At 35.7% G+C, this 25,802-nt stretch overlaps 1 protein-coding gene across 1 annotated transcript in view; it reads right to left on the bottom strand.

The window, feature by feature from the left end:
- Positions 1 to 25,802, bottom strand: part of ATR (ATR serine/threonine kinase) — a 111,393-nt gene that overhangs the window by 18,527 nt on the left and 67,064 nt on the right. The window contains exons 26-36 of the mRNA XM_069563429.1: positions 25,250 to 25,387; positions 23,401 to 23,611; positions 20,211 to 20,389; positions 16,428 to 16,592; positions 15,039 to 15,130; positions 9,937 to 10,028; positions 9,538 to 9,715; positions 8,008 to 8,187; positions 7,412 to 7,571; positions 5,329 to 5,508; positions 880 to 1,022 (exon numbers count right to left, since the gene is read on the bottom strand). Coding sequence (XP_069419530.1) covers positions 880 to 1,022; positions 5,329 to 5,508; positions 7,412 to 7,571; positions 8,008 to 8,187; positions 9,538 to 9,715; positions 9,937 to 10,028; positions 15,039 to 15,130; positions 16,428 to 16,592; positions 20,211 to 20,389; positions 23,401 to 23,611; positions 25,250 to 25,387 — 1,718 coding nt within the window. The remainder of the gene's footprint in view (positions 1 to 879; positions 1,023 to 5,328; positions 5,509 to 7,411; positions 7,572 to 8,007; positions 8,188 to 9,537; positions 9,716 to 9,936; positions 10,029 to 15,038; positions 15,131 to 16,427; positions 16,593 to 20,210; positions 20,390 to 23,400; positions 23,612 to 25,249; positions 25,388 to 25,802) is intronic.

Below are 25,802 nucleotides of genomic sequence, written 5' to 3'. Positions count from 1 at the left end.
TATTGATCTCAATTAAGTTACTTTTCAAGGTAAAGCAATGGTACATGAGTACGATAAGAAGAATGAGTAGAATGTTACTATTACTTCTCAGGAATTAACAATTTGTAACAATATACACTGTAGGCATGAGATAATATATTATATGACTATAATACACTAACATATGAAATTAAGTTACATTGTACCTGTTATCCAGTTTTGGAGATAAGCTCTTTCTACAAGTCTAATGTCAGAACCAGGCTTCCCAAGTGGCACTAGTGGTAAAGAACCTGCCTGCCGATTCAGGAGACTAATAAGAGATGTGGGTTCTATTCCTGGGTCGGCAAGATCCCCTGGAGGAGGGCATGTCAACCCACTCCAGTATTCTAGCGGAGAATCCCATGGACAGGGGAGCCTGGCAGGCTACAGTCCATAGGGTTGCAAAGAGTCAAACATGACTCACATGACTTAGCACGTAAAATGTAAGAACCACTTTTATATATACTACTTCTTAGCAGAATGGTCTAGAAGGAAAGATTTCACTGGCAATTAAATAAAACCATTAAGTACATTAGATTTAGGGTATTCTAAAATTCTAGGGAAGGGGACTCAGAGGATGAGGGCTCAGAGTGGGAAGGACACAATTTTCATTGTATGTTCTTGGTACTATTGAACTTAAAAACACATAAATATATTACTTACTCCATTAAAATAGTTATTATTTAAAGGGAAGGGAAAAACTGTATAAAGAAAAAAACTTACATCTCATCTAAAGTGATAGTCTGAACCAGTGGTAAAGCAGAAAACATTCTACTTATGCAAAGATCTGTGATAACAGTTCAGTATCCACAGAACCATCCTGATCTGTTTAATCAGCAAACATGCAGTTCTTACTCTCACCTTCCGAAGTGAAGAAGTATATATCGAATGAGATCACCCTGCTTTTCCATTTTGTTATCTGTGACCATGGGCATCAATTTGTCATAATACTTGGCAAGGTAGAAATGTCCATCCTCCCACTCTGGCAGAAACAAGGTTACATCCTGTAGAAGAGAACACAGAATACTCACTTAAGAAAATCCCCCATTATGCTGGTAAGTAAAGCATGAATAGACAATTAGGGATCAAAAGTATGAGAACCACATCTAGTCAGGGTGAAGTCAAAGGCAGACTGACATGTAAGTAAGAGCTACTTTCTTACAAAGCTGTTCTCAGGATGGCTGATGTTCTGATGGGTTGCCCGCTGACCAGCATGTCATGATAATTAGCTATGTAGGGGGAAAAAAACTCCACTTCACTGCCACTACATATAATACATCAAAATAATTTTCAGATGGATTAAAGTATTTCATATATGTGTGTATATGTTTATTTTTATCATTTAGGAAAAAAAAACCTCAGAGAAAGAAGTAATATCAAATCTCTGAAGAGGACAGGACTTTAAAAGCAAACAGATATGGTTAAAAAAAACCACATATCTTATTTTTCTCTAAGATCTCTCATAAGTTATTGCTTCCCTCTTCTCAACTACTTCATAACCAGGCTTCTATAAAGAATTCTCCGTCTCACATTCATTCCTCAAACTGTTGCTTTTCGCCTTCAGTTGATACCACTCCACTAAATCTGTTTAGCAACTTAAACAGGTACTTTCCGATTCTGACCTCATGTGAGCTCTCTTCAGTAGCCTGCTGTTGTCTCCTTTGAATCCCCTTCTTCCTTTTGCTTTTGTGAGGCCACAACCTTCCAAGTTTTCTCCTACCTTTCTGGCTACTCCTTCTGAGTTGCCTTTGTCATTTCCTCTCCCTTTCCTTTATATTTGTATATTTGTGTGGTTTATTAATTTTTCAATGATATTATTTAAAATGTGATAAAAAAATACATAGAATAGCTGAGTAAAAAATTATAAAGCTCTGCTTTTAATTCAAGAACATGGTTTAGGCCAGGAACCTTTAAATGAGATCTTAAGTTTTCTCTGAATTTAATCCTAAAAGCTTCCAGATGCAACCTGCTTGTGGACAGAGGAGAGGCAGGACTAGATGTATGGAGCAGAGATGCTGGATTCATGTGACTAAAACTGGCCACGGGGACGAGGAGCCCAGTGTGCTTTTACCATCTAGTCATGAAAAGTGTGAAAGTGTTAGTCACTCAGTCGTGTCTGACCCCTTGTGACACCATGGACTGTAGCCAGCCAGGCTCCTCTGTCTAAGGAATTTTCCAGGAAAGAATACTGGAGGGGGTTGCCATTCCCTTCTCCAGGGAAGGGATCTTCCCGAACCAGGGATGAAACCCAGGTCTCCCAAAATGCACAACAGTACCTGAACTACAACAACAATTGCTATAAATACAGTATTCCATTAAAGGAATATGTTATAATTTGTTTATCCATTCTATAAATGACATTTTTACTTCCAGTTTAAAATCTACAAATAACGTTGGTACAAACATTTTTGTTTTTTGTATGTGTTATATGGAGACATGTTGAGCATTGGGAAGGTGGCTGTCATAGTATTATCAGCTTTAGGAGAAAACATCAAAGTGTTTTCCAAAATGACTGTGACAATTTATACTTCCAGCAGCACTGTATGAGCATCTAAATGCTCCATAGTCTTTCTAACACTTTAAAATATCAGTCTTTTAAATTTTAACCATTCTTGTAGGTATATAGTGTTAGGTCATAATACTTTTAAAACTGAACTACAGTTGTATGGATGTGAGAGTTGGACTGTGAAGAAGGCTGAGCACTGAAGAATTGATGCTTTTGAACTGTGGTGTTGGAGAAGATTCTTGAGAGTCCCTTGGACTGCAAGGAGATCCAACCAGTCCATTCTGAAGGAGATCAGCCCCGGAATTTCTTTGGAAGGAATGATGCTAAAGCTGAAGCTCCAGTACTTTGGCCACCTCATGCGAAGAGTTGACTCATTGGAAAAGACTCTGCTGCTGGGAGGGATTGGGGGCAGGAGGAGAAGGGATGACAGAGGATGAGATGGCTGGATGGCATCACTGACTCGATGGACGTGAGTCTGAGTGAACTCTGGGAGTTGGTGATGGACAGGGAGGCCTGGCGTGCTGTGATTCATGGGGTCGCAAAGAGTTGGACACGACTGAGCGACTGAACTGAACTGAACAGTTGATTTACGTATTTTATTAGTTTCATCATAATACTTTTAAAATTTACATCTATTCTTATCTACTCAGTGAACATATTTTTTTTTTGGGCGGGGTCATTTGTATATTTACTTCCGTGAAGTTTTCTATTCAATATTAAAATTGAGCTATCTGTATTTTTATTGGCTTTTAAGAGTTCTTATTATATTCTGGAGATGAGTCTCTTTCATTTATATATTGGAAAATATCTTGTAATCTACAGCTTGTCTTTACATTCTTTAAAAAATATTTATATTAGGGACCTTTCTGGTGGTTCAGTGGTAAAGAATCAGCCTGCCAAGAGATACTGGTTCGATCTCTGATTTGGGAAGATCCCACATGTCATGGAGCAACTAAGCACATGTGCCACAATTACTGAGCCTGTGCTCTAGAGCCCAAGAGCTGCAACTACTGAACCCACTTGTCATAATTACTGAAGCCCATTTGCCCTAGAGCCTGTGCTCTGGAACAAGAAAAGCCAGAGCAATGAGAAGCCTGCACTCCACAAGCAGAGTAGCCCCTGCTTCCTGTACCTAGAGAAAAGCCCACACAGCAATGAAGACCTAGCATGGCCAAAATAAATAAATAAAGGTATTCATAATTATTAATAAATATATATTATTTTAAATTGAAATACAATTGATGTACAATATTATGTTAGTTTCAGGTGTACTACACAGTGATTTGACATTTGCATACACTATGAAATGACTGCTGTAAGTCTAGTAACCATCTATCCCAATACAAAATTATTACAATATTATTGACCATATTCCTTAAGCTGTGTATCTCCATGACCTAGTTATTATAACTGAAGGTTTGTACCTCTTAATCCCCTTCATCTATTCCCCCTCCACCCACCTCCCCTCACTCTTGCGTTTACCTTCTTAATGGTACCTTTCCATGAACAGAAATTAATAATTTTATATTAGTCAAATTTATTGTTTTCTTTTATGGTTGTTGCTCTTGGTCTGTTTGAGATGTCCTGAGCTACATCTAGGTTTGAAGATACTCTCTTATATTCTATTTTGGGAAATTTATTCTTTTGCCTTTCACATTTAGATCTACAATCTCCTTGAAGTTTATTTTTATGTTATAAGGAAGACATAAAGTTTGATTTCTCCCCCATAAGATATCCAAATGACACAACACCATTTACTGAAAAGAGTATTTCTCACAATTCTCTAGTATCACCAAGAATACATTTCTGAGTTTTCTCTACTGTCCTACTGGTTGTCTAACCTTATGTGAACACAACATCACTTGGAATACTATACTTTTATAATAAGTTTTAAAATACATGCTGGTTATTCTCAGTTGTTTGCCCTTCCAAACTATACTTGTCACACTTAATTATTTTCTACCCTGCTCTGTGTCCCAAAAGACTGACACTGTTGATTTCTATCAGTGGGCCTACTTGCTTTCTGAAAATTGTTTTTCTTACAGTTCCCTCATGATTGTTCCTTCCTTAGCAGCTGTTTCCATCTGGACTTAACATAGAGTTTTAGTTATATGTATGTATATTGTTATTTGGTCAAAGAATCTAGAACTTTTCGGCCAACTCCTTTTTCTCAGGTAGTTTAGCTCACAAGTCTAGCCATCTGTCTTATTTTATTACTCTTTATCTTTTATATTCTAAGTTTTTAGATTTTTTTTTCTGTTCCTTTTCTAACTCCTTGAAATTGATTTAGTTCATTAATTTTGAACTTTTATTTTCTTCTAACAATGTAAATAAAATTTCAAATTCTCTTTAAGAATGACTTTAGCTGAATCCAAGATTTGCTATGTCTTATTTTTATTATCATTCAGTTCAAAGAATTTTTAAATTTCTATTGTAGTTTTTTTTTTTTGACCCATGGGTTACTGCGAATTATCCCTTTTGTAACACTATCTATGTAAGGCTTACTTTCTGGTAAGGAAGGTATTTATTGTGTTCAAAAATTTTAAGGCTAGGATATGGTTAACTTTGGGGAGGAGGCTGAAAGGGTGAGTTGTGGAGTGGTAATACTCTACTTCTTGATATGAGTGGTGCTTTCATGAGTATATTTATTTTGTGATAATTCCTCCAACTATATACTTACATTACATACTCACTAAAAAGTCAAAAAAGCTTCCTGGCTATTTTTCTACATGTTCTTCCATATGGAATTTAAAATAACTTTTCTATTTTCTATTTTCTATAAATTGCATTATACATACACTTACCTTATATTTTTTCATAACTGCATTGCTTTCAAAGTTAGCTGTTTCTTCCATAAAACGGCCCACTAGTAGCGTAGCTCGACCATGGATTAACATGTTCTTACCCTCAGGTGGGGTTTTATTTTCAGGAAAACATAACTCAACACCCTTTTGAAGAACAATTAGTGCCTGGTGAACATCACCCTGAAAGAAAAAAGGCAACAAAATATTTTTAACTTAAGAACAAATTTTCATTTTCTGAAAAGTAAATAATATTGCTAGAATTTACAGTTCATTAGGTATCGTATGTATAAATCTGTTTGTAATTTCACGTTCATCTTGCATTTTCCTTCTATGAAAGTAAAATCCTAAAAAGAAATTATTGTTTCATTTCATGTAGAACTCCTATATTCATTTATTCAATTGTTTATTTTTTTTAACAATCAAAGAATAGGGCACTAAAGATATAAGTAGATGGTTAGAGATAACCATAAATATGTCAAAATCTCCAGCTTAAAAATGTTCATTGTCAAGTGAGGAAATAAACTATAAAACAACAACAAAATATACCAACTGCAATTAATAGAAGAATATACATGGGTATTATGGAAGAAAGAGAAGGGTCTGCTAAATCTACCTAAAAATATAAGAAAACAGAGTTGAGCTGTGGTCAGGCAGGATAATCAAATGAGGAAAATCTGATTTAGGTCTTAAAGAGTGAACAGTAATTTTCCTGGCAAAGACTCCCGTGAAGGACTTTCTTGGTAGAAGGAATAATGATTTTAATTGGGAGAAGGCAAGGAGGCTGGTTTTAGCTGAAGACTAAAAGGTTTGTGAGATAGTGACAAATGAAGCCAAAGAGGAAGTCTGGACTCAACGAGAAAGAGCCTATGTACTTTCTAGAGTTCTGACTTAACCCTAAAGCTGCAAAGAATACTTTGAAGGATTTTAATGGGGGAGCAGTACGATTCAGTGTGCACTTTAGAAAGAGGAAAGACTATAGCAATGAACACCAAGAAGAGGTGAGACCTCAAGAAAAACAAAAACAAAAATCTGTTAATATTGTCATAGGCTGTAAATGCTAAGGGCATGAAGGAAAATAGTAAAGATAAAGTAAGAGAAAGGATTCAAATGATATTTTTAAGATACATTTAGTCTTCAATTAGATGTAGAAAGTGAGGGAGAGGAAGGGCCAGATTTCTGTCATAGATAAGAAGATGTGCTAGAGCTCTACTTAGAAGAATTGGGAATACAGGAGGGGAAAGAGACACTGAATTTTACATAATGAATTGTATTTTGAGCATATTGAGTTTAAGGTACTACAATATACACATGGACCATCACTAGCTCTGAAGATGACCAAATACTGACTAATGCAGGCTGAATTATTATTTTCAGTTCCCATCTAGGAAATGCTTCCTCCTCTGTCCTTTCTTGTCACCGTAACACTTGGGGCATTTACAGATGGCACAAACTATAGTTACTAACTGTCAATTTCAGAACAAGCTATGCCTCTATTAATTCTAGACTGGTGGCAAGCATGAAGAGATGTAAGGAAGAGCCATTTAAATCTGGGGCACGTTTTTCAAGTTTAGATATTTAAAAAGTCCCCTTCCTATAACCATAGCTTTAATCTGAGGATTGCTGAGAACTTTTGTTCTGAAGCTAAGCTCTTCCTAACAAGCTAGATTAAAAGTAAATTTTCATAGCAACACTGGCAAGTCTACACAAAACTAATTATCTGCCAAGAATGTAAGTAAGGACAGGGTTATGCTCACTTAAGTATTTTTAAAGTACCTACTACATGCACTCATGTAAACATATAGAAGGTAAAATCAAAGTAAAAATTGGTCATTTCTTTCAAGAAAAAAATGAAAGACAAGACGAAAACTGAAAGGACTGCATTTTCAGTCTTAGAATGGGAAAATATTTGGGACTTCAGTACAGAAGGAAGTTTCTTCCAAATGATGGTAGATAAATGATGCAGAAAGGTGACAGAAAAGGAAGGTTCTGAATTTAGATTAGGGATCATCTCTGTCAGGACTTTGTAGGAAGTACCCAGTCTACAACAGAAGATATATATATGATGATGTTCCTTTGCCATTACCTTGGACCAGAGCCACTTTGCTCTTTCTACATATAGTTCAGCGAGTCGTGAATCTCCAGCATTAAGGAGAGCATTATAGGCTGTCTGGTGGTGACCAGCCTTTCGAGCTACTCTGGCACTCTGTAGCCAGCATTCTCCAACCATTTCACTGTAATCTGGTCTAAAGAAATGTGACAAAACAGAGCAAAAAGAGCATTTTTAAGTATATTTTTAATAATTTAATTGTACCATCTCTTCCCAATATGGAACCCTCTCAGTATATCTTTTCAAAGGAATCAAGAAGATTAATTTGTTAAAAGACTAATTTTAATTTTTTTAGAGCTCTCCATTGTTATCGATTATAAGGCTATGAAGATTTTACTACTGACTTATACTTGTACCTTCCTCAAGTGTTTTTAATATTCAAAAAATATGATATATAGCACATAAAAGTAATTTTTAAGTTCTAGGTTCATTTTAACTATATAGTGCAGTCTTGGTAATTGACAATAGAAAAAAACAGATTCAGAGACAAATTGGGAAAGACAAATACTTCAAATAATATGAAAATATAATACTAAATACACAATAACTGACATAAAAAAAGTGTGGAAAACCTTTTGTTGAGGCTTAATAAAGCTCTCCGGAGAGCCAGAATGGGCTCTTTCGCTCTGTAGGAATTCTGGGTCATTTCCAGTCGCGCTACCCAATTTAGTGAATCTTCTTGAATACTGTCAGCTGGAGACTGGTGAAGGAGTGGTTTGATGCTATGCTCCAACTCACACAACATGTGCAATCTGAAGACAGACAGAGCCTATATTAATATGTTGTCATATATTTAGTTACATTAATCTGACACATAAAGAATGTACTTTAACCATGAAGAATATGGAATGTGTAGTTTTCTTTTGAAGAACTTTAACTGATATATATTCTTGATATATAAACACTAACATTTATAATGTTTCAAATTGAGTATACACACCAATTTATGTTGATTTGAATATTTAGTGCTATGCTGTGATTACCAGAGTACCCTAATTAAACTGGAGAAGGGTATATATAACTAAATTAAAATGTATGAAAGCCATTTGAATGTATAAAATTCAAATGTATAAAGAAGATAATGTTGCTTAGTTGCTAAGTCGTATTTGACTCTTTGAGACCCCATGGACTGTAGCCTGCTGGGCTCCTCTGTCCATGGGATTTCCCAAGCAAGAATACTGGAGTGGGTTGCCATTTTCTTCTCCAGGGAATCTTCCTGACCCAGGGATTGAACCTGCATCTCCTGCTTGGCAGGAGGATTTTTTACCAATGAGTTACCTGGGAAAACTCAACATAAATATTTGTATATATCACTGTTGCTATTGTAAGAGGACCTGGTATGGTAAATGCCAGTAAAAAATTGTGAAATGAACACAATTTTAATTGTTCTTTTTGCTAAGGCTGATGGAAACATCTGTGATACATTCATACCAGCTTCTTCCCATTTCTATGACAGTGTTCAAGCATGTAGTCGAGTAGCTACAGAACTAAATTAATCTCAGTGATCCAATCTCTGGTTTCATTAAGCTGTTATCAAAGGGGCTGATATAAAATTTAATACATTTTTATGAACTAAAAAAAAAGCCTGCTTATTTTTCAATTTCCTACAGTTCAGTTATAACATGTTTTATCATTTTCTTCAGGTAAATTAACAGATCTATAATGTTTTCCATCATTGCCTTCTTTACCTCTAAAAGTTAATATTCCTTGTGAGTAATGTAATGCCTACATTTGAGGGGGGAAATCTGAGGTGGGAAATGTCAAATGCATTTCTAAATGAGAAAAAGGAAAAGGAACCAAAAGTACTGACACCAATGTGCCAGGCAGAGTAGGTTTCTAATTATTTAGGTACAAAGAAAAGAAACTATGACACTATATTAGGATAAATGTAAGATATTTTTACAATTTTTTAGCAGTCTCATAATTGCCTTTCTAATGAAAAGGATATACATTAAAAAAAAAAACTATAATTTGATGAAGGGTGATTGTGAAGTTAAAAAAATGCAAGAGCCATTATGTGTAGCTATGCATGACACCAAACATACTATCACTAGTCATGACACCTACAAACCAGGAATATAAAAATGGAAACCTCAAAATACCTCACAATATATTCATATCCACGTTGATAAGAGCCTCTTTCAAAGCTTGCAGCTGAAAGCGGCACAATTTGCTCTGCTCTCACTAGTTTCAATGTGTCATAAAAAGCTGTGGTATCTCTTTTCTTAGCTGATAATAATAGCTGTCCCAGTCTGACACTCCATGTTGTAGATTTCCCATCTGAAAAACAATTGATAGATAGTCAAGGAATGCCATGATAGCTGGTACCAGAACAAGCTTTATTTCATTTGGTAAAACAGTCAACAGAAATCTGGAATAGATGCTTTCATTCCACTTTGAACTCAACAAGACAATCATAAGAAAAGCTGACAAATTAATCATGAATGTTGCTTAGCTTTATGTCATATTAAAACTGGTTATTTTTAAAAAAGTAATTGTACCTGCTGCCAAATAGTTTTCTACTAAATCCCACTGTGACAATTTCCAAGCCGCTTCCACCCTATATGTGTTTAATTCATCTGTCCATTCAGACCTATTAAAAGAAATCCATATCAATTAAACATTTATTTAAATTTAAGGTGGCATTTACAGACTTTTCATTTGTTTAGATACTCTATTTATTGTATTTTGTACTTAAGTACAAAATAATTAATTTCTATCCACAACAATCCCAATTTTAATCTTTCCAGTCCCCCAAAATATCTTTTTCAATAATTACAATTGAAATTATATTTTACAGCAATTACAATTGAAAATTTCAATAATTACAATTGAAATTGAATTACAATTTCAATAATTCAATTATTTTCAATAATTACTTCTGATAGAGCCATTTAAAAATGTCATTTTTGACAAATTTGCCATATATTAAGTCAGAATTAATGCCTGGATAATTACAAAGAACAGTTGTAAGATTAGCTGCAGGTTTAACTTTAACTAAGAGCAGGGAGGAAAAAGAGCCAACTGAACATATATGTATCACAAGTAAGTAATTCTAATAAAATTTTGAACTAAATTTAATACAAAAACATAGAAACTGGTGGTGTGGATTGAGCATTAGGGAACACAGAACACTCAATAATAAGGGCATAACCAAGTTACTAATTATGTGTCAATAGTATAAAAAAAGATACAAAATTAGCTACCTCAAATACTTATCTATTCTTAAATTATTTTCAGTTACTTTAAAACTGGGGTTTGTAAAAGCAGTATGATATAGGTTATTATTTTTTTTAAGCATCCTACTTATGTGATACTAACATGGCTAGTGATATTTAGATCATGACTGTATAGAAGAAACTACACTTTCTCCATGTTTCTTCTTTATTAAATCATATTATGTGAATACCTGCTATATGTTAGACCTTAGGCCAGGTACATTTTTCCATTTAATTAGTTAATAGTACCAAAATGTACACATATCCCCATATTATAAATAAGGTAACAGATTCAGACAGGCTGGGATCAATGCCCTTAAAAGCCCTCTTTGTTCTTTCCATAGTAAAAATACATAAAGAAAATGTAACAAATGAATCAATTAATTATTAAAAAAAATAAAGTATCAGCATAAATACTGAATATTTTCTAATTTCTGAATACCACCAAAAATGATTTAGAACAAAACTAAAAGAAATACAACAGAAATATAACTTTCAAAAATCCGAACTTGAATAACTTCACAAGTTTATTACAACATGCTGAAGTATCAAAAATTTTAGGATCTAAATCTGAGTAGAATCAGCAAGAGTTGCTCTCCAGAGAGGACTGTTGTTTTTGTTCAGTCACTAAGCCATGTTCAACTCTTTGCAACCCCATGGACTGTAGCACACTAGGCTCCTCTGTCCTTCATCATCTCCCAGAGTTTGCTCAAACTCAAGTACATTGAGTTGGTGATGCCATCCTACTATCTCGTCCTCTGTCATCCCCTTCTCCTCCTGCCTTCAATCCTTCTCAGAATCAGGGTCTTTTCCAGTAAGTCAGCTCCTCGCATTGGGTGGCCAAAGTATTGGAATTTCAGCTTCAGCATCAGTCCTTCCAATGAATATTCAGGACTGATTTCCTTTAGGATTGACAGGTTTGATCTCCTTGCAGTGCAAGGGACTTTCAAGTGTCTTCTCCAACACCACAATCTGAAAGCATCAATTCTTCAGCACTCAGTCTTCTTTATGGTTCAACTCTCACATTCATACATGACTACTGGAATAGCTTTGACTATATGGACATCTGTCAGCAAAAGTGATGTCTCTGCTTTTTAATATGCTGTCTAGGTTTGTCAAAGCTTTAATTCCCAGAAGCAGTATCTTTTATTTCCATGGGTGCAGTCACCATCTGCGTGATTCTGGAGCCCAAGAAAATAAAACTGTCAACGCTTCTACTTTTTCCCCTTTTATCTGCCATGAAGTGATGGAACTAGATGCCATGACCTAAACCAGAGGGTCACACCAAGCACTGTACCAAGAAGCACTGTACCAAATGACCATGAGGATCAGGCTATGATGATACTTCCATAAATGCATTAAAAAGATGACTGTGTACAGCTGTATTTAAAATGGATAACCAACCAAGGACTTAACTGTATAACACAGGGAACACAGCTCAATGTTATATGGAAGACTGGATGGGAAGGGAGTCTGGGGAGAATGGATACAGGTATAATAAGCATGGCTGTGCTGTCTACCCGAAACTACTGTTTCACTGTTAATTGTTAATCTGCTATAACATTGTTAATCTGCTAAACTCCAATACAAAATTTTAAAAAATAAAAGAATGTGTAGTTTAAGCACAGTCAATAATTTTGGAGAAATATTTGTTTAAACACAAGTATTCACTCCAAGAAAAACACATCCCCTCAGTGACCACTTGCACCAGTGATATAGTATCCTTTGTTGAATACTGAAGCTTGCCTTTTTACAATCAATGATCAGGAGGCTCTATGTACCCCAGATCCAAAAAGAAAAGCATGCAGTGTGCATCATAAGGAAGTAAGACACATTGGCTTGAGCCATGACAAACTTTCCCAAATTCCTGCAACCCTTTTATTCATCAGGTCTCTCAAATAATCTGGAGAAACAAGTCTAAAACATTTATCCAATCTTTCCCTGCTTCTGTAAAGCTTTTTTTTTTTCCATCATTTTATAAATTCCACTACTTTGAAACCATACAACTAAGACTGAGTTTCTCTGCTCTCAGATACTGCAGAACAGTGGTCTTTAAAACCATAGTTTTGAATATATAGAACCTGTATTTAGAAGTACTGCATGAACTAACTAAAGACAGTGGCCTGTGCTCTTTGGTAAAGTAAGATGACCCCATCCCTTTTGACCAGATCTCACTGTCTGGACACTCACCTAGAGCCAGACATCCTGGAATGTGAAGTCAAGTGGGCCTTAGAAAGCATCACTATGAACAAAGCTAGTGGAGGTGATGGAATTCCAGTTGAGTTATTTCAAATTCTAAAAGATGATGCTATGAAAGTGCTACACTCAATATGTCAGCAAATTTGGAAAACTCAGTAGTGGCCACAGGACTGGAAAAGGTCACTTTTCATTCCAGTCCCAAAGAAAGGCAATGCCAAAGAATGTTCAAACTACCACACAGTTGCACTCATCTCACACACTAGTAAAATAATGCTCAAAATTCTCCAAGCCAGGCTTCAGCTATATATGAACCGTGAACTTCCTGATGTTCAAGCTGGTTTTAGAAAAGGCAGAGGAACCAGAGATCAAATTGCCAACATCCGCTGGATCATCAAAAAAGCAAGAGAGTTCCAGAAAAATATCTACTTCTGCTTTATTGACTATGCCAAAGCCTTTGACTGTGTGGATCACAATAAACTATGGAAAATTCTGAAAGAGATGTGAATACCAGACCACCTGACCTGCTTCTTGAGAAACCTGTATGTAGGCCAGGAAGCAACAGTTAGAACCAGACATGGAACAAAAGACTAGTTCCAAATAGGAAATGGAATACATCAAGGCTGTATATTGTCACCCTGCTTATTTAACTTATATGCAGAGTACATCATGAGAAATGCTGGGCTGGATGAAGCACAAGCTGGAATCAAGATTGCTAGGAGAAATATCAATAACCTCAGATATGCAGATGACACCACCCTTATGGCAGAAAGTGAAGAAGAACTAAAGAGCCTCTTGATAAAGGTGAAGGAGGAGAGTGAAAAAGTTGGCTTAAAGCTCAACATTCAGAAAACTAAGATCATGGCAATCGGTACCATCACTTCATGGGAAACAGATGGGGAAACAATGGAAACAGTGGCTGACTTTATTTTTGGGGGGATCCAAAATCACTGCAGATGGTGACTGCAGCCATGAAATTAAAAGACACTTACTCCTTGGAAAGAAAGTTATGATCAACCTAGACAGCATATTAAAAAGCAGAGACATTACTTTGTCAAGAAATGTCCGTGTAGTCAAGGCTGTGGTTTTTCCAGTAGTCATGTATGGATGTGAGAGTTGGACTATAAAGAAGGCTGAGTGCTGAAGAACTGATGCGTTTGAACTGTGGTGTTGGAGAAGACTCTTGAGAGTCCCTTGGACTGCAAGGAGATCCAACCAGTCCATCCTAAAGGAGATCAGTCCTGAGTGTTCATTGGAAGGACTGATGTTAAAGCTGAAACTCCAATACTTTGCTCATCTGTTGCAAAGAGCTGACTCATCTGAAAAGACCCTGATGCTGGGAAAGATTGAGGGCAGGAGGAGAAGGGGACAACAGAGGATGAGATGGTTGGATGGCATCACCGACTCAATGGATATGAGTGTGGGTAAAGTGCAGGAGTTGGTGATGGACAGGGAGGCCTGGCGTGCTGTGGTTCATGGGGCTGCAAAGAGTCAGCCATAACTGAGCGACTGAACTGAACTGAACTGAACTGAACTGAACTGAACACTGTCTGGAAAAGTCATTTGGGGTCTGGCAAATATTTTAAGGAAAAAGGCTTTCAGCTGGCAGAGCAAGGCAGTTTCAAGAGCAAAACCAACCTTCCTAATTATTTTTTATATTAAAAGAAACATGGATGCTTTAATATTTGCCACATATAAGCACTTTTTTGGGGGTATCATTTGGTTTGCTATAAGAAATCTATTTTCTTTAGGAAAGAAAAGTTGTTTTCATTTTTATTAGTCTTTTAGGGGAAAACAATCCCTAGATTTTAGAGTGGTATTTTTAATTCAGTCACAAAATTTCTCTCTCTCCAACACATAAAATAACTGGTGCTGATTATGTAGGCAGAGCTTGTACCCTTTAGAAGTATGAATATTAACTTCACCCATAGTTGGTAAAGTCAGGCAGGTTCCTGTCATAAAGCAAATTTACTTCAAAGATGATTCTCTGCACAAAAGATAAGCTGTTAAGTGCTAGACTGACTTACGAGAGAGAGAGTAGGACAAAATCTTTTTTGGTGCTTATCTCCAACACCATGAAAACAAAAAAGATTTCATTACTTTAGTAAACATTACTTCAAACCAATCAGTCAATTTTAAATTTCCCATTTCAAAACAAAACAAAACAAAATTCTTTTAAAAAGCATTACCTGTTAGCATGTACTCCATTCACCTGAGTGATTACAGTAGACAGTTGACCAAGACCTAACATGGACTTCACAACACCATGATAGTGAATGATCTGGAAATTTTAAAGTATTTAAAATAGCAATTGTTACTTCAAATACATCTTAGGAACCAAAAAGTGTTTAACTGCTTGTCCTTAAAAAATGCTATCTTCTTCACTGAGCCTACATTTCTTAGTTTAACAAGTGACTTGCTTGGCTACATGGCAGTCTTCTGCCGATGTTCTATACACATCTGAATTGTTTTTTTTAATTCACACAACCTAAAAAGTATCTCAGATTGATTTTATTATTTTTCCCAGATAAGGTCTAATTTTTTGTTCAGATTAAATGTAAAAGTAAGAGTATTTCTTAATACTTCATTTAAAGACTGTCATTATTTCTCATGTAAAAATTAAACTCAAAGGTCACAATATTATTAATATAGATTTTAGGCTATAGAAACTGAAAAGTTAAATAAGATTATGAAGTATTCTTTAAAATTGAGAACAAGATTGTGAAAAATAAAGGCCCTATACGCTGAACTTCTGAGAAAATGAACAGGCCAATTATGACAAAAAAGGGATACCTAAGATTAGAGAGATTCTAAGCCAAGATTGTAAACCAATGATTCTAAACCTCTTTCCTGTTCTAATATACATGAGATACATGACGTGCCCCCATTAGCAACTGTAGCTCAGTGATACTAAGGGACCATTTCAGAGATTCCCAGATGGTGATGGGGCATGTGGAATCTGAAAAACTTTCTTAGGCTATAGAATCACTATTATTATTAAAAATTGATAATAAGTAAAGCAAAATTACCTTAATTTCAGAGTAACTGAACATACAGCTTAAAACTAAGTATGCTCCTGCTGCTAAGTCACTTCAGTCGTGTCCGACTCTGTGCGACCCCATAGACGGCAGCCCACCAGGCTCCCCTGTCCCTGGGATTCTCCAGGCAAGAACACTCGAGTGGGTTGCCATTTCCTTCTCCAATGCATGAAAGTAAAAAGTGAAAGTGAAGTCGCTCAGTTGTGTCTGACTCTTCGCGACCTCATGAACTGCAGCCTACTAGGCTCCTCCGTCCATGGGATTTTCCAGGCAAGAGTACTGGAGTGGGGTGCCATATTCCACAATAAATCTCATTCATTTGGGGGATTTGTAAAGTCATAGAAATTTGGTACTAGAAAGGATCTTTGAGATCATCTAGCGTATCTCTAATTTTAATCAATCAGGAAACTCAAATTCACAGATGGTTAAATATTTTCCAGACACAGAGTGACGCTAGTAGAGACAGTATTGAAATTAAGGTTTCCAGAGATTCTAGTTCATAGTTCTTTTTATTATGTTGCCTTTCATTTCTTTTCTTACCTGGTCTGGTTCTAACTGAATAGCCCTGTCATAACAAGCAGTGGCATCCCTCAGTAAGCCGATGCTTTCATGTTCAAGGATTTGTTCTTTCAGAGATGGTTCTGCCTTTCGAATTGCGCTCACTCCAGCCACTCCATCTGGTTCATGCATAGCAGCATATAATTTCTTTGTTCAATCATTAAAGAAACAGTGAAATAAGAAAAAAGACACAACTAGAAATAAAACCACCCGTTCATGTAAAAAAGCATATAAGCATTTTTTTTCTTCAAAGCAACAATAAGTATTTGTTTCAGGGTAGATTCACAGTAAAACTGCAAACTTACTTCCAGGCATTCTGTTCCACTTAAACATACCCATATTCCACTTAAACACAAGTCTCCACTAGTAACTGCTAGTGACAATGACAACTGTAAAGACTCTCAAGGTCTTGAACTCTTGTAAAAATCCGATATATAATAAATTCTGTTGAGTATAGTCTATAAGTTACATACCAAAATTTTAAAATATTTTAAATAAGCATTTAATATATTGGTATTAACATACTTTCAAGAAAAACACTGATGCTTGGAAAGACTGAAGGCAAAAAGAGAAGGGGGCAACAGTAGATGAGATGGATAGACAGCATTACCGACTCAATGCACATGAATTTGAGCCAATTCTGAGCTACAGTGAAGGACAAGTGAGCCTGTTGTACTGCAGTCCATGGGGTCGCAAAGAGCTGGACACAACTTAGAGACTGAACAATAAGAAACACAAGACACTAAATCTGGGTTCAAAAGAGATATTCAGGCTGAAGATAAAAATTTGGGACCAATTAGCACAAAGATGGCAGGGGAAAGGATGAAATGATTTATGAAATGAACAGAGGCAGAGAAGAAAAGAGGACACTAGAGTACTTCTATATTTACAGATGAGGAAGAACTAGCAAATGAAACTGAGAGGAGAGACTAGCTTGAAGAAACCTAGAATATGTGGTATCCCAGAAGTTGTGAGAGAAAAGAAAATATCTTAATAAAGGAGTGGTCAAATGATGCCATGAAGTTAAGAAAATGAGGACTGGGAGGTATTTATTGGATTTGGCAACATGGAGGCCCCCAATTTTCTTTCTTTTTAAACTTTTATTGGTGAATAGTTGCTTTACAATGTCGTGTTAGTTTCTATTGTGCAACAAAGTGAATCAGCAATGTCACTGTTGTTCAGTCACCTAGCCATGTACAACTCTTTGCAAACCCAGGGACTGCAGCACACCAGGCCTCCCTGTCCCTCACCATCTCCTGGAGTTTGCCTAAATTCGTGTCTATTGCATTGGTGATGGCATCCAGCCATCTCATCCTCTGAAGCTCTCTTCTCCTTCTGCCTTCAATCTTTCCCAGCATCAGAGTCTTTTCCATTATGTCAGTTCTTCACATCAGGTGGCCAAAGTATTGGCATTTCAGCTTTAGCATCAGTCCTTTCAATGAGTATTTAGGGTTGATTTCCTTTAATATTGACTGGTTTGATCTCCTCGCTGTCCAAGGGACCCATAGGAACCTTCTCCAACACCACAGTTTGAAGGCATCAATTCTTTGGCTCTCTGGCTTTTTTATAGTCCAGCTCTCACAACAGTATGTGACCATGGAGAAGACCATAACCTTGACTATACAGACCTTTGTTGGCAGAGTAATGAATCACCTAACCATATACACATATCCCCTCTTTTGAAGAATTCTCTCCCATTTAGGTCACCACAGAGCAGAGTATTGAGTAGAGTTTCCTCTGCTATACAGTAGGCTCTCATTCCATTCAACTGAATCACTCAGTCGTGTCCAACTCTGCGACCCCATGACTGCAGCACACCAGACTTCCCTGTCCATCGCCAACTCCCAGAGCCTACTCAGACTCATGTCCATCGTGTTGGTGATGCCATCCAACCATCTCATCCTCTGTCATCCCCTTCTCCTCCCACCTTCAATCTTTCCCAGCATAAGGGTCTTTTCAAATGAGTCAGTTCTTTGCATCAGGTGGCCAAAGTATTGGAGTTTCAGCTTCAGTGTCAGTCCTTCTGATGAATATTCAGGACTGATTTCTTTCAGATTGATTGGCTGGATCTCTTTGCAGTCCAAGGCCAACACCACAGTTCAAACCACAATTCTTTGGTGCTCAGCCTTCTTTATAGCCCAACTCTCATATCTATACACGACTATCGGAAAAACCATAGCTTTGATTAGATGGACCTTTGTTGGCCGTCTCTGGACAACAAGACATTCTCAAAGGAATGTCTCTGCTTTCTGATATGCTGTCTAGGTTGGTCATAGCTTTTCTTCCAAGGAGCAAGTGTCTTTTAATTTCATGGCTGCAGTCACAATCTGCAGTGATCTTGGAGCCCAAGAAAATAAAGCCTCTCACTGTTTCCATTGTTTCCCCATCTATTTGCCATGAAGTGATGGGGCCGGATGCCATGATCTTAGTTTTCTGAATGTTGAGTTTTAAGCCAACTTTTTCCCCTCTCCTCTTTCACTTTCATCAAGAGGCTCTTTAGTCCTTCTTTGCTTTCTGCCATAAGGGTGGTGTCATCTGTGTGTCTTAGGTTATTGATATTTCTCCGGGCAATCTTGATTCCAGCTTGTGTTTCGTCCCATGAACAGTATGCAAAGGTTCTCATTAGTTATCTATTTTATACATAATAGTGTATATATATATATATATATACACGTCAGTGATTTTCTTAGCAAGAATAGAGTCAGTTGAATGGAGAAAGAACTCTTATTGGAATGGGCAAAGAATAAATAAGAAATAAAGGTCTATAAAGAAGATGGGCAGTTCTTTTAAAAACTGGCTATGGAGGGAAACAGAAAGTTGGGAAGTATCTGAAAAAAGATACTGTAAGACTTTTTCAAGGGAATTAGAAAAAAATTAAAATGGGTTATACCAGAACATGTCTATATACTTTATTACTCTGGTTGATAAAGAAAAGTTAATCATACTGGAGAAAGAAGGACTATCTGAAGGAGTGAAATCCTTGAAATCAAGAACAAAAGTAGAACTGAATTTTGGCAGGAAGGGATTCTTCCTTAGGAACAGAATAGAGAAGAAAAAGAATATGGTGCAGAATCCAATGAATTTTCAGATTTGGTAGATTTGGCTTCTATTTTCCTAATGAACAATAAAGCAAGGTCACCAACTGAGAATAAGTGAGGTGAGACGAGACATGAAGAGAAGGTAAGAAATAGTCATCATGAAGAGAGGGAAAGTAGTCTTAATTGGAGAAACATAGACTGAAGGCAGTGTTAAAGAGTTCTGCTGAAGTTTGAGATTATGAGTGTGAAGGAAAACCAGTTAAATATCCACAGTGTGATTTTTCTCCAGTGATGTTCAGCTGCTTACATGCAAACAACTGGAAAACACATGGGTGAGTTTATTTAGGACTGGAGTCTTACGAAGTGAATACAATACAGAGGGAGAAAGACATGGGAGTTGAATGCCCTTATAAAAGAATGTCTTTAACAATTAAAAGAGACTAATGCTAGACAAGGAAGCAAACAAAGACAGGACAGACTATCACCAAAAGACTACGAGCTACTTATTTTCCAGTTCTCTCACAGCATTCTGCTTTTCGACCTGAAAAAAAGCCCACCAATCTTGACCTCTTATTTAATTCACTGTATTAGTCCCACTGGTCCTTACTTTCTTTTCTTCCATACACAATCACAGCATTATCATTTAAACCAATAAAATGAACAATCTAAACATAAAAGACTGGCAATATTAAACATCATTATTAAATTCACTATATTAATTTCAAACCTGTAAAAATCCAAGATGCTCTTGAATGTTTTGCTTCTTTTCTGTAATAAATGATTCAAAGTGCATTACAGCTCGTGTGTATGCTTTGGAGCGAAAGGATGCTACTGCCAGAGTATCCTGAGGTATGAGGTCTAGAAAACGAGTTACACTCTGATAGTCTTCATAATCCACAGTAGACACTAGATCATAAAAAGATAATTGAGTAATTAAAGACTTAGAAGATGAAATTTTAAAAGTATACATTTAAATTTATTTTATTTCATGAAATAAATTAATCTACATGTACCAGTGTATCTTATTTAGAATGTAACTACTAGCAAGATGATTGCTCAGAATACTCTTGCTCCAACAGCAATTATTACTTACTTTACCTTAAACAGTCATTTAACTTATTTGAACTTCTTCTGTTTCTATGGACAGAGGAGCCTGGGGAGCTACAGTCCATGGTGTCGCAAAGAATCAGTCACTAATGAGCAACTAACACACACTTTCCCATAAATACTAGCATCTGTTTTGCCTTCCTTAAATGTTGTAAGGATTAAATGTAAATTCACATTAAATGTTGAGGATATATAAAGATGATACAAAAGATCTAGGGGCAAAGAATCCTCCTGCCAATGCAGGTTAGACGTTTAAGAGATGCAGGTTCGATCCCTGTGTCAGGAAGATCCCCTGAAAGAGGGCAAGGCAACCCACTACAGCATTCTTGCCTGGAGAATCCCATGGACAGAAGAGCCTGACAGGCTGCAGTCCATATACAACTGATTTGACTTAGCACGCATGCACAAAAGATACAAAGAAGAGTTATTTATTAATAACTATAAAAACAATGATAAAATATGAGTTGGGAAAAAGAAGAATTATGGAAATAGCTTTCTTTATTAACAACCTATTTCTTTCCTGTGTTGCTATATCTACAACATTAAATATTAAGGTGGAAATAGAAAGTAAAAGTGCCTTTCAAGTAAAATCACAAATACTTTAAAATGGTAATTTTTAAAAAAAGAATCTAAGAAAAGACCTAATTGAGAAACTTCTGGACTAGTTAGTTTAAGAAGTCTTATTTAAAAGCTATAGCTTTTAATAATGACTCATAACAGCATGTAGAAAACAGAAAACAAATTTCATAATCAAGATAGTAAATTTAAATGAAATTATATTTAAAATAAGTTTCTTACTTCCATCAAAATTTGTAATTCATTTCAAATTATGAGAAATGTTAAAGGTACTGTACTTTCGAAATATTACAAATGTTACTCTTAAAAGCTAGAATTTTTATTACAATGTTAGTAAGAAATGATAATAACTGAGTTCGTGTTTGGTTTTTATGTACCATTTTCACATGCAGAAACAGAAACAAATCTTTAATTGTAGAGTTAATGTAAAACATATCAATATGTTGTAGAGAAAAAAGTCATATTGTAGAGAAAAACATTCCCCTAAAAAGATAATTATTTGTCAGTCCAAAATATCCTAAAAAAATAAACTATTGTGCTTAACAACAGGAATGTATGTGTTTCCACAGATAGAGGAACAAGAAGGAGATGCTCACAAGTGGAGAACTTAAGTAAAGGCCTGTTTAAGGGTCTTAGTTTTTCCAATTAGTCTCAAAGCTTTGGGGGAAAATCATGTATTCCCACTAAAATGGCTGAAGTACAGAGAAGCAGAACGATCATATACTTTAACCATTTGCCACAAGAATGAAAAGTGCAAAAGTTTAAAGACATTAAGTGTATCTACTAATGTCTGAAGAATGTAATTCATCAAAATCTTACCAAATGCTTATATCATAGGGGCAAGTGTCATTTTAGACTCTAATGAGATTCTTCTTTTAGTCACCTTAGTGGGAGTTGTAAAATCAAAGGGAAAAAAATAACATGTTAGCAGGTATAACAGGGTGTTAGTGTTGTAGTATGTACTAACCATATTTTTTTTTTGGAGAGAGAATCTTTATTTTATTTTTTTGTAGTGGTGTTTTTTTAATTGTACATAATTGCTTTACAATGTTATGTTAGTTTCTGTTGTACAACAAAGTGAATTAGCTATACGTACACATTTATCCCCTCCAACTTGGAGAGAATCTTTAGACTCAAATTAAAAGATATAACAATGCTGAACTGAAAGAACCTGTAAAGTGTGAATATTGTTTATAAATTATTCAAACAAATTATTGAAAAATATGACATTCATGAGATAATTAGAACTTTGGAAATTGGATATTTGATATTAAGGGATAATGACCAGTTTTTTTAGGTATCATAAAGATATGTTGATCATATTTCTTTGCAAAGAGTCCTTATCTTTTAGAGCTACACTCTCAAATATTATAGATGAAATAATGATACCTAAGATTTGCTTACAAACAATATGGGGTAGATAAGTACATAGCGGTACAGATTAACACGATTACTAATTCTTTTTATTATTAATTTATTTTAATTGGAGACTAATTACTTACAACATTGTGGTGGTTTTTGCCACATATTGACATGAATCAGCCATGGATGTACATGTGTCCCCCTGTCCTGAACCCCTCTCCCACCTCCCTCCCCATATTAAGCATACTTGGAGAGGCTGCTGGATACCAAACTACCAGAGACAGAGAAAAAAAAGAATAAAATATGTGACATGAATAAAAAAAAAAAAAAGGTCAAGAAATGAATAAAAGTAAAATCTTTGAAATGTAAAACTTAACTGTGAAAAAGACTGCAAAGAGTATTTCATAAGTGAAAAAAGATAAAGAACACTTATATACATACACATATATCTATATATACAGTGTATACACACATTGAGGGAACATGGAATAAATGAGTTAACAGTGAGGAGTGGGTTAATAACAGCATTAACATAGCATTTATTTCACATTTTACAATTTACTATATATAATCATCAACCCACTTAATCCTCAATCTTCCAGGGGAGATAATATAAACCTTATTTTATGCAAAGAAAAATTAGTTATGTGTTTTGCTTAAGGAAGCGAGAGTAAGAGTTTAAAGAGAGGCTTTCTTACTATAAAGTCACCGCTTTTTCTCAGACAAGGCCATCTCCTGGGGAGGTAGGGGGAAAAGGCATGAAAGAAAATATAGGTCTTTTAAAAACGAATGCTTAAATTATAGAATTGATATAGGAAGGAGCTAACTGGTTAATAATAAAGAGAAGGAAGTATATAGAACTTATGACTTACCCACGGAGTCCACCTTATCTCTATTTGATTTGCCTTGTGCAAATTTTTCAGCATTCAGTGCCTGAAACTTGTGCCTTGCCCATTGTGTGAGATGGTCAAGCATGGAGAACACAGTCTGTGTACTGAGTTGACACAAATCAGATGCACTGTCTTGGGTACTTAAGGTATGATGATCATCATGCTTTAGAACTGCCATAATTTCTGCATAAACCTAAGAAGAACCATTTTATGGTTAATGATATGTCTACATAATACCATTTTACTATTACCTGACATATAAGGTTGGCCATTTTAGGGAATAATTTTCAAAAGAAAAAAAATCCATGATGGATTAATAATAAATTATCTTTCTCATTAAAATTAAGCCAATAAAATGTTTCTCTGAAGAGAAAATATACTGTAAAAGAGTCACAAAAATAGACTTGGTGAAGATGGTTGAGACTATTCAAGCGCCTGTGAGAGATTATGATGTCTCTTTCGTGCTTCATCCACAAACAGACACCTCAAACAAAAGGAAAGCCCGCTGCTCACTGTGGCAGTTTCTAGAATGTCACTGTAAAACAGGCAAGCAGATATTCATGTGCAAAGCCCTGTGGTAGGATTCAGACATTCCCCAGCTACGGGCTCTGGGTGGGATTCAGACTTTCACCAGCTATGGGTTCTGCTCCAAGAAACCCCTCTTGTGTGTACACTTGATGTGCACACATGAACAATACAAGGTAGCATATGATAAGGTGTAAACAGTGTGACAACATCATGGAGCACTTCAGTGCTGAATATAAATATAGTATGGGTTTAGAGATTCAAGGGAGGCAGTCATGAGAAGTTGGGGTACTAGCCTGCAGTTTGATTTCCTTAAGGTGGCCTCTTTCCCCAAAGCAAAACTTTTTTGCCTCCAAAATCTGATCTATGTTAATTCTAAGGTCCCTTCTACTCAAAGAGTCTGTGTTTCCATGTCATTTAACCTCTCTGTGTCTTAATTTCCTCATCAACAGAATGGAATTACAGACCATGCTCTGTAATGACACACCAGTTCTAAAGCAAAACAAAATCACACTGCAAAGTTGTTTTGTTGCCTTACTGAATCAGATCAAAAGGGCACAGAGTGTCTCCTTCTCATTTTCTAAGGTTTCTTGGTTTTGACAGTAGGAAACCTGTCAAGCTTGAACTTGCAAGCCTCTTAAAGCCTTTTAAACTAAAATGATATATTTGAAATAAAAAGTTTATAGTGACTTTTGTCATCATATTTTGGATTCGTGCCAAATGCTAGTGTATTAGTTAATATTTAAGAAAATAAAGCAGAGCCCCTATTAAACAAACAAAAACAACAACATAAAGAGTCACAAAAATAAATACAGTATCTGCAGAAATCACTTCAGAGTAATTGAAGGGCATGTACAAACAAAAAAAATCAAAAGAAATACGGGGAAATATGTTCATGATACTGGATAAGAGAAGGTATCGCATAAAACGCTTAATATTAAAGTTATAAAATATATAAAAATTTGGCATTTATATTTAAAATTTCTCATGGCAAAAGATGTAATTGGAAAAAAATTTTCTATGATATGACTGGCACAAATTGGTATCCAGAATACATATCAAACTCCTACTAATTATTTAAAAAGGCACACACATATACAACCTCAAATAGGCAAAGGATATGAACTAAGCATTAAACAACTCTTTGATAAATAAAAGTTTAAAAAAGGATTTTGTAAGTGTTTAGATATCCCATTAAATAGCATACATTGATCTACAGGTCCAACTAATACATAGCCTTTTTAATACTAACTACGTTTCCCAAATGTTTGTACAAACAGAAACCAAATAAAATAATGTATCTCACCTCTTGTTGATCTTCTTGATTACACCCCAATAAAACATATACTAAAATATGTGGAAGAAGATAGATGGTCACCTTGAAATCATGCTTCATCATAATGCTACAGCAGTTGAAGATTTTACTGGCAAGATCATGCCGAACCTATAAACTCCAATGGTTTAGAGAGAGTAAGTAGTTTTGTACATTTTATTCTTTTGATTAACACCAAAAGACAACATGTGAGCTAGTCTATCATTGTAGAGTAGGTATTTTCCTATGAAGAAAGGCACTCAAGTAGGGAGGATTTAGCTCACCATGCCTCTGGTCAAGTGTCTAAACTGCTGAGACCCCTACGAGAGCAACATAGCTACTTGGGCTGCCGATTATCTCAGCAAAAATGGTCTTTTCACCACAGACTTCATTTTAAAATGTACCATGTTTTGTTACAGATTAACTTTGCTAATTACATTATCTTTTACTTAGCTACATTAAATTCAGTGTATTTTTTCCCTGAACAAATAGATGAGGAAAGTAACTAGAAAGTATTTCCTGGGCCAGTAAATTACATACAAGACCA

Source organism: Ovis canadensis, chromosome 1, assembly GCF_042477335.2.
Source record: "Ovis canadensis isolate MfBH-ARS-UI-01 breed Bighorn chromosome 1, ARS-UI_OviCan_v2, whole genome shotgun sequence".
In the NCBI taxonomy this organism is placed as follows: Eukaryota; Metazoa; Chordata; class Mammalia; order Artiodactyla; family Bovidae; genus Ovis; species Ovis canadensis.
Note: the sequence above shows the minus strand (reverse complement) of the source record. Positions and strands in the feature narration are given on the sequence as shown.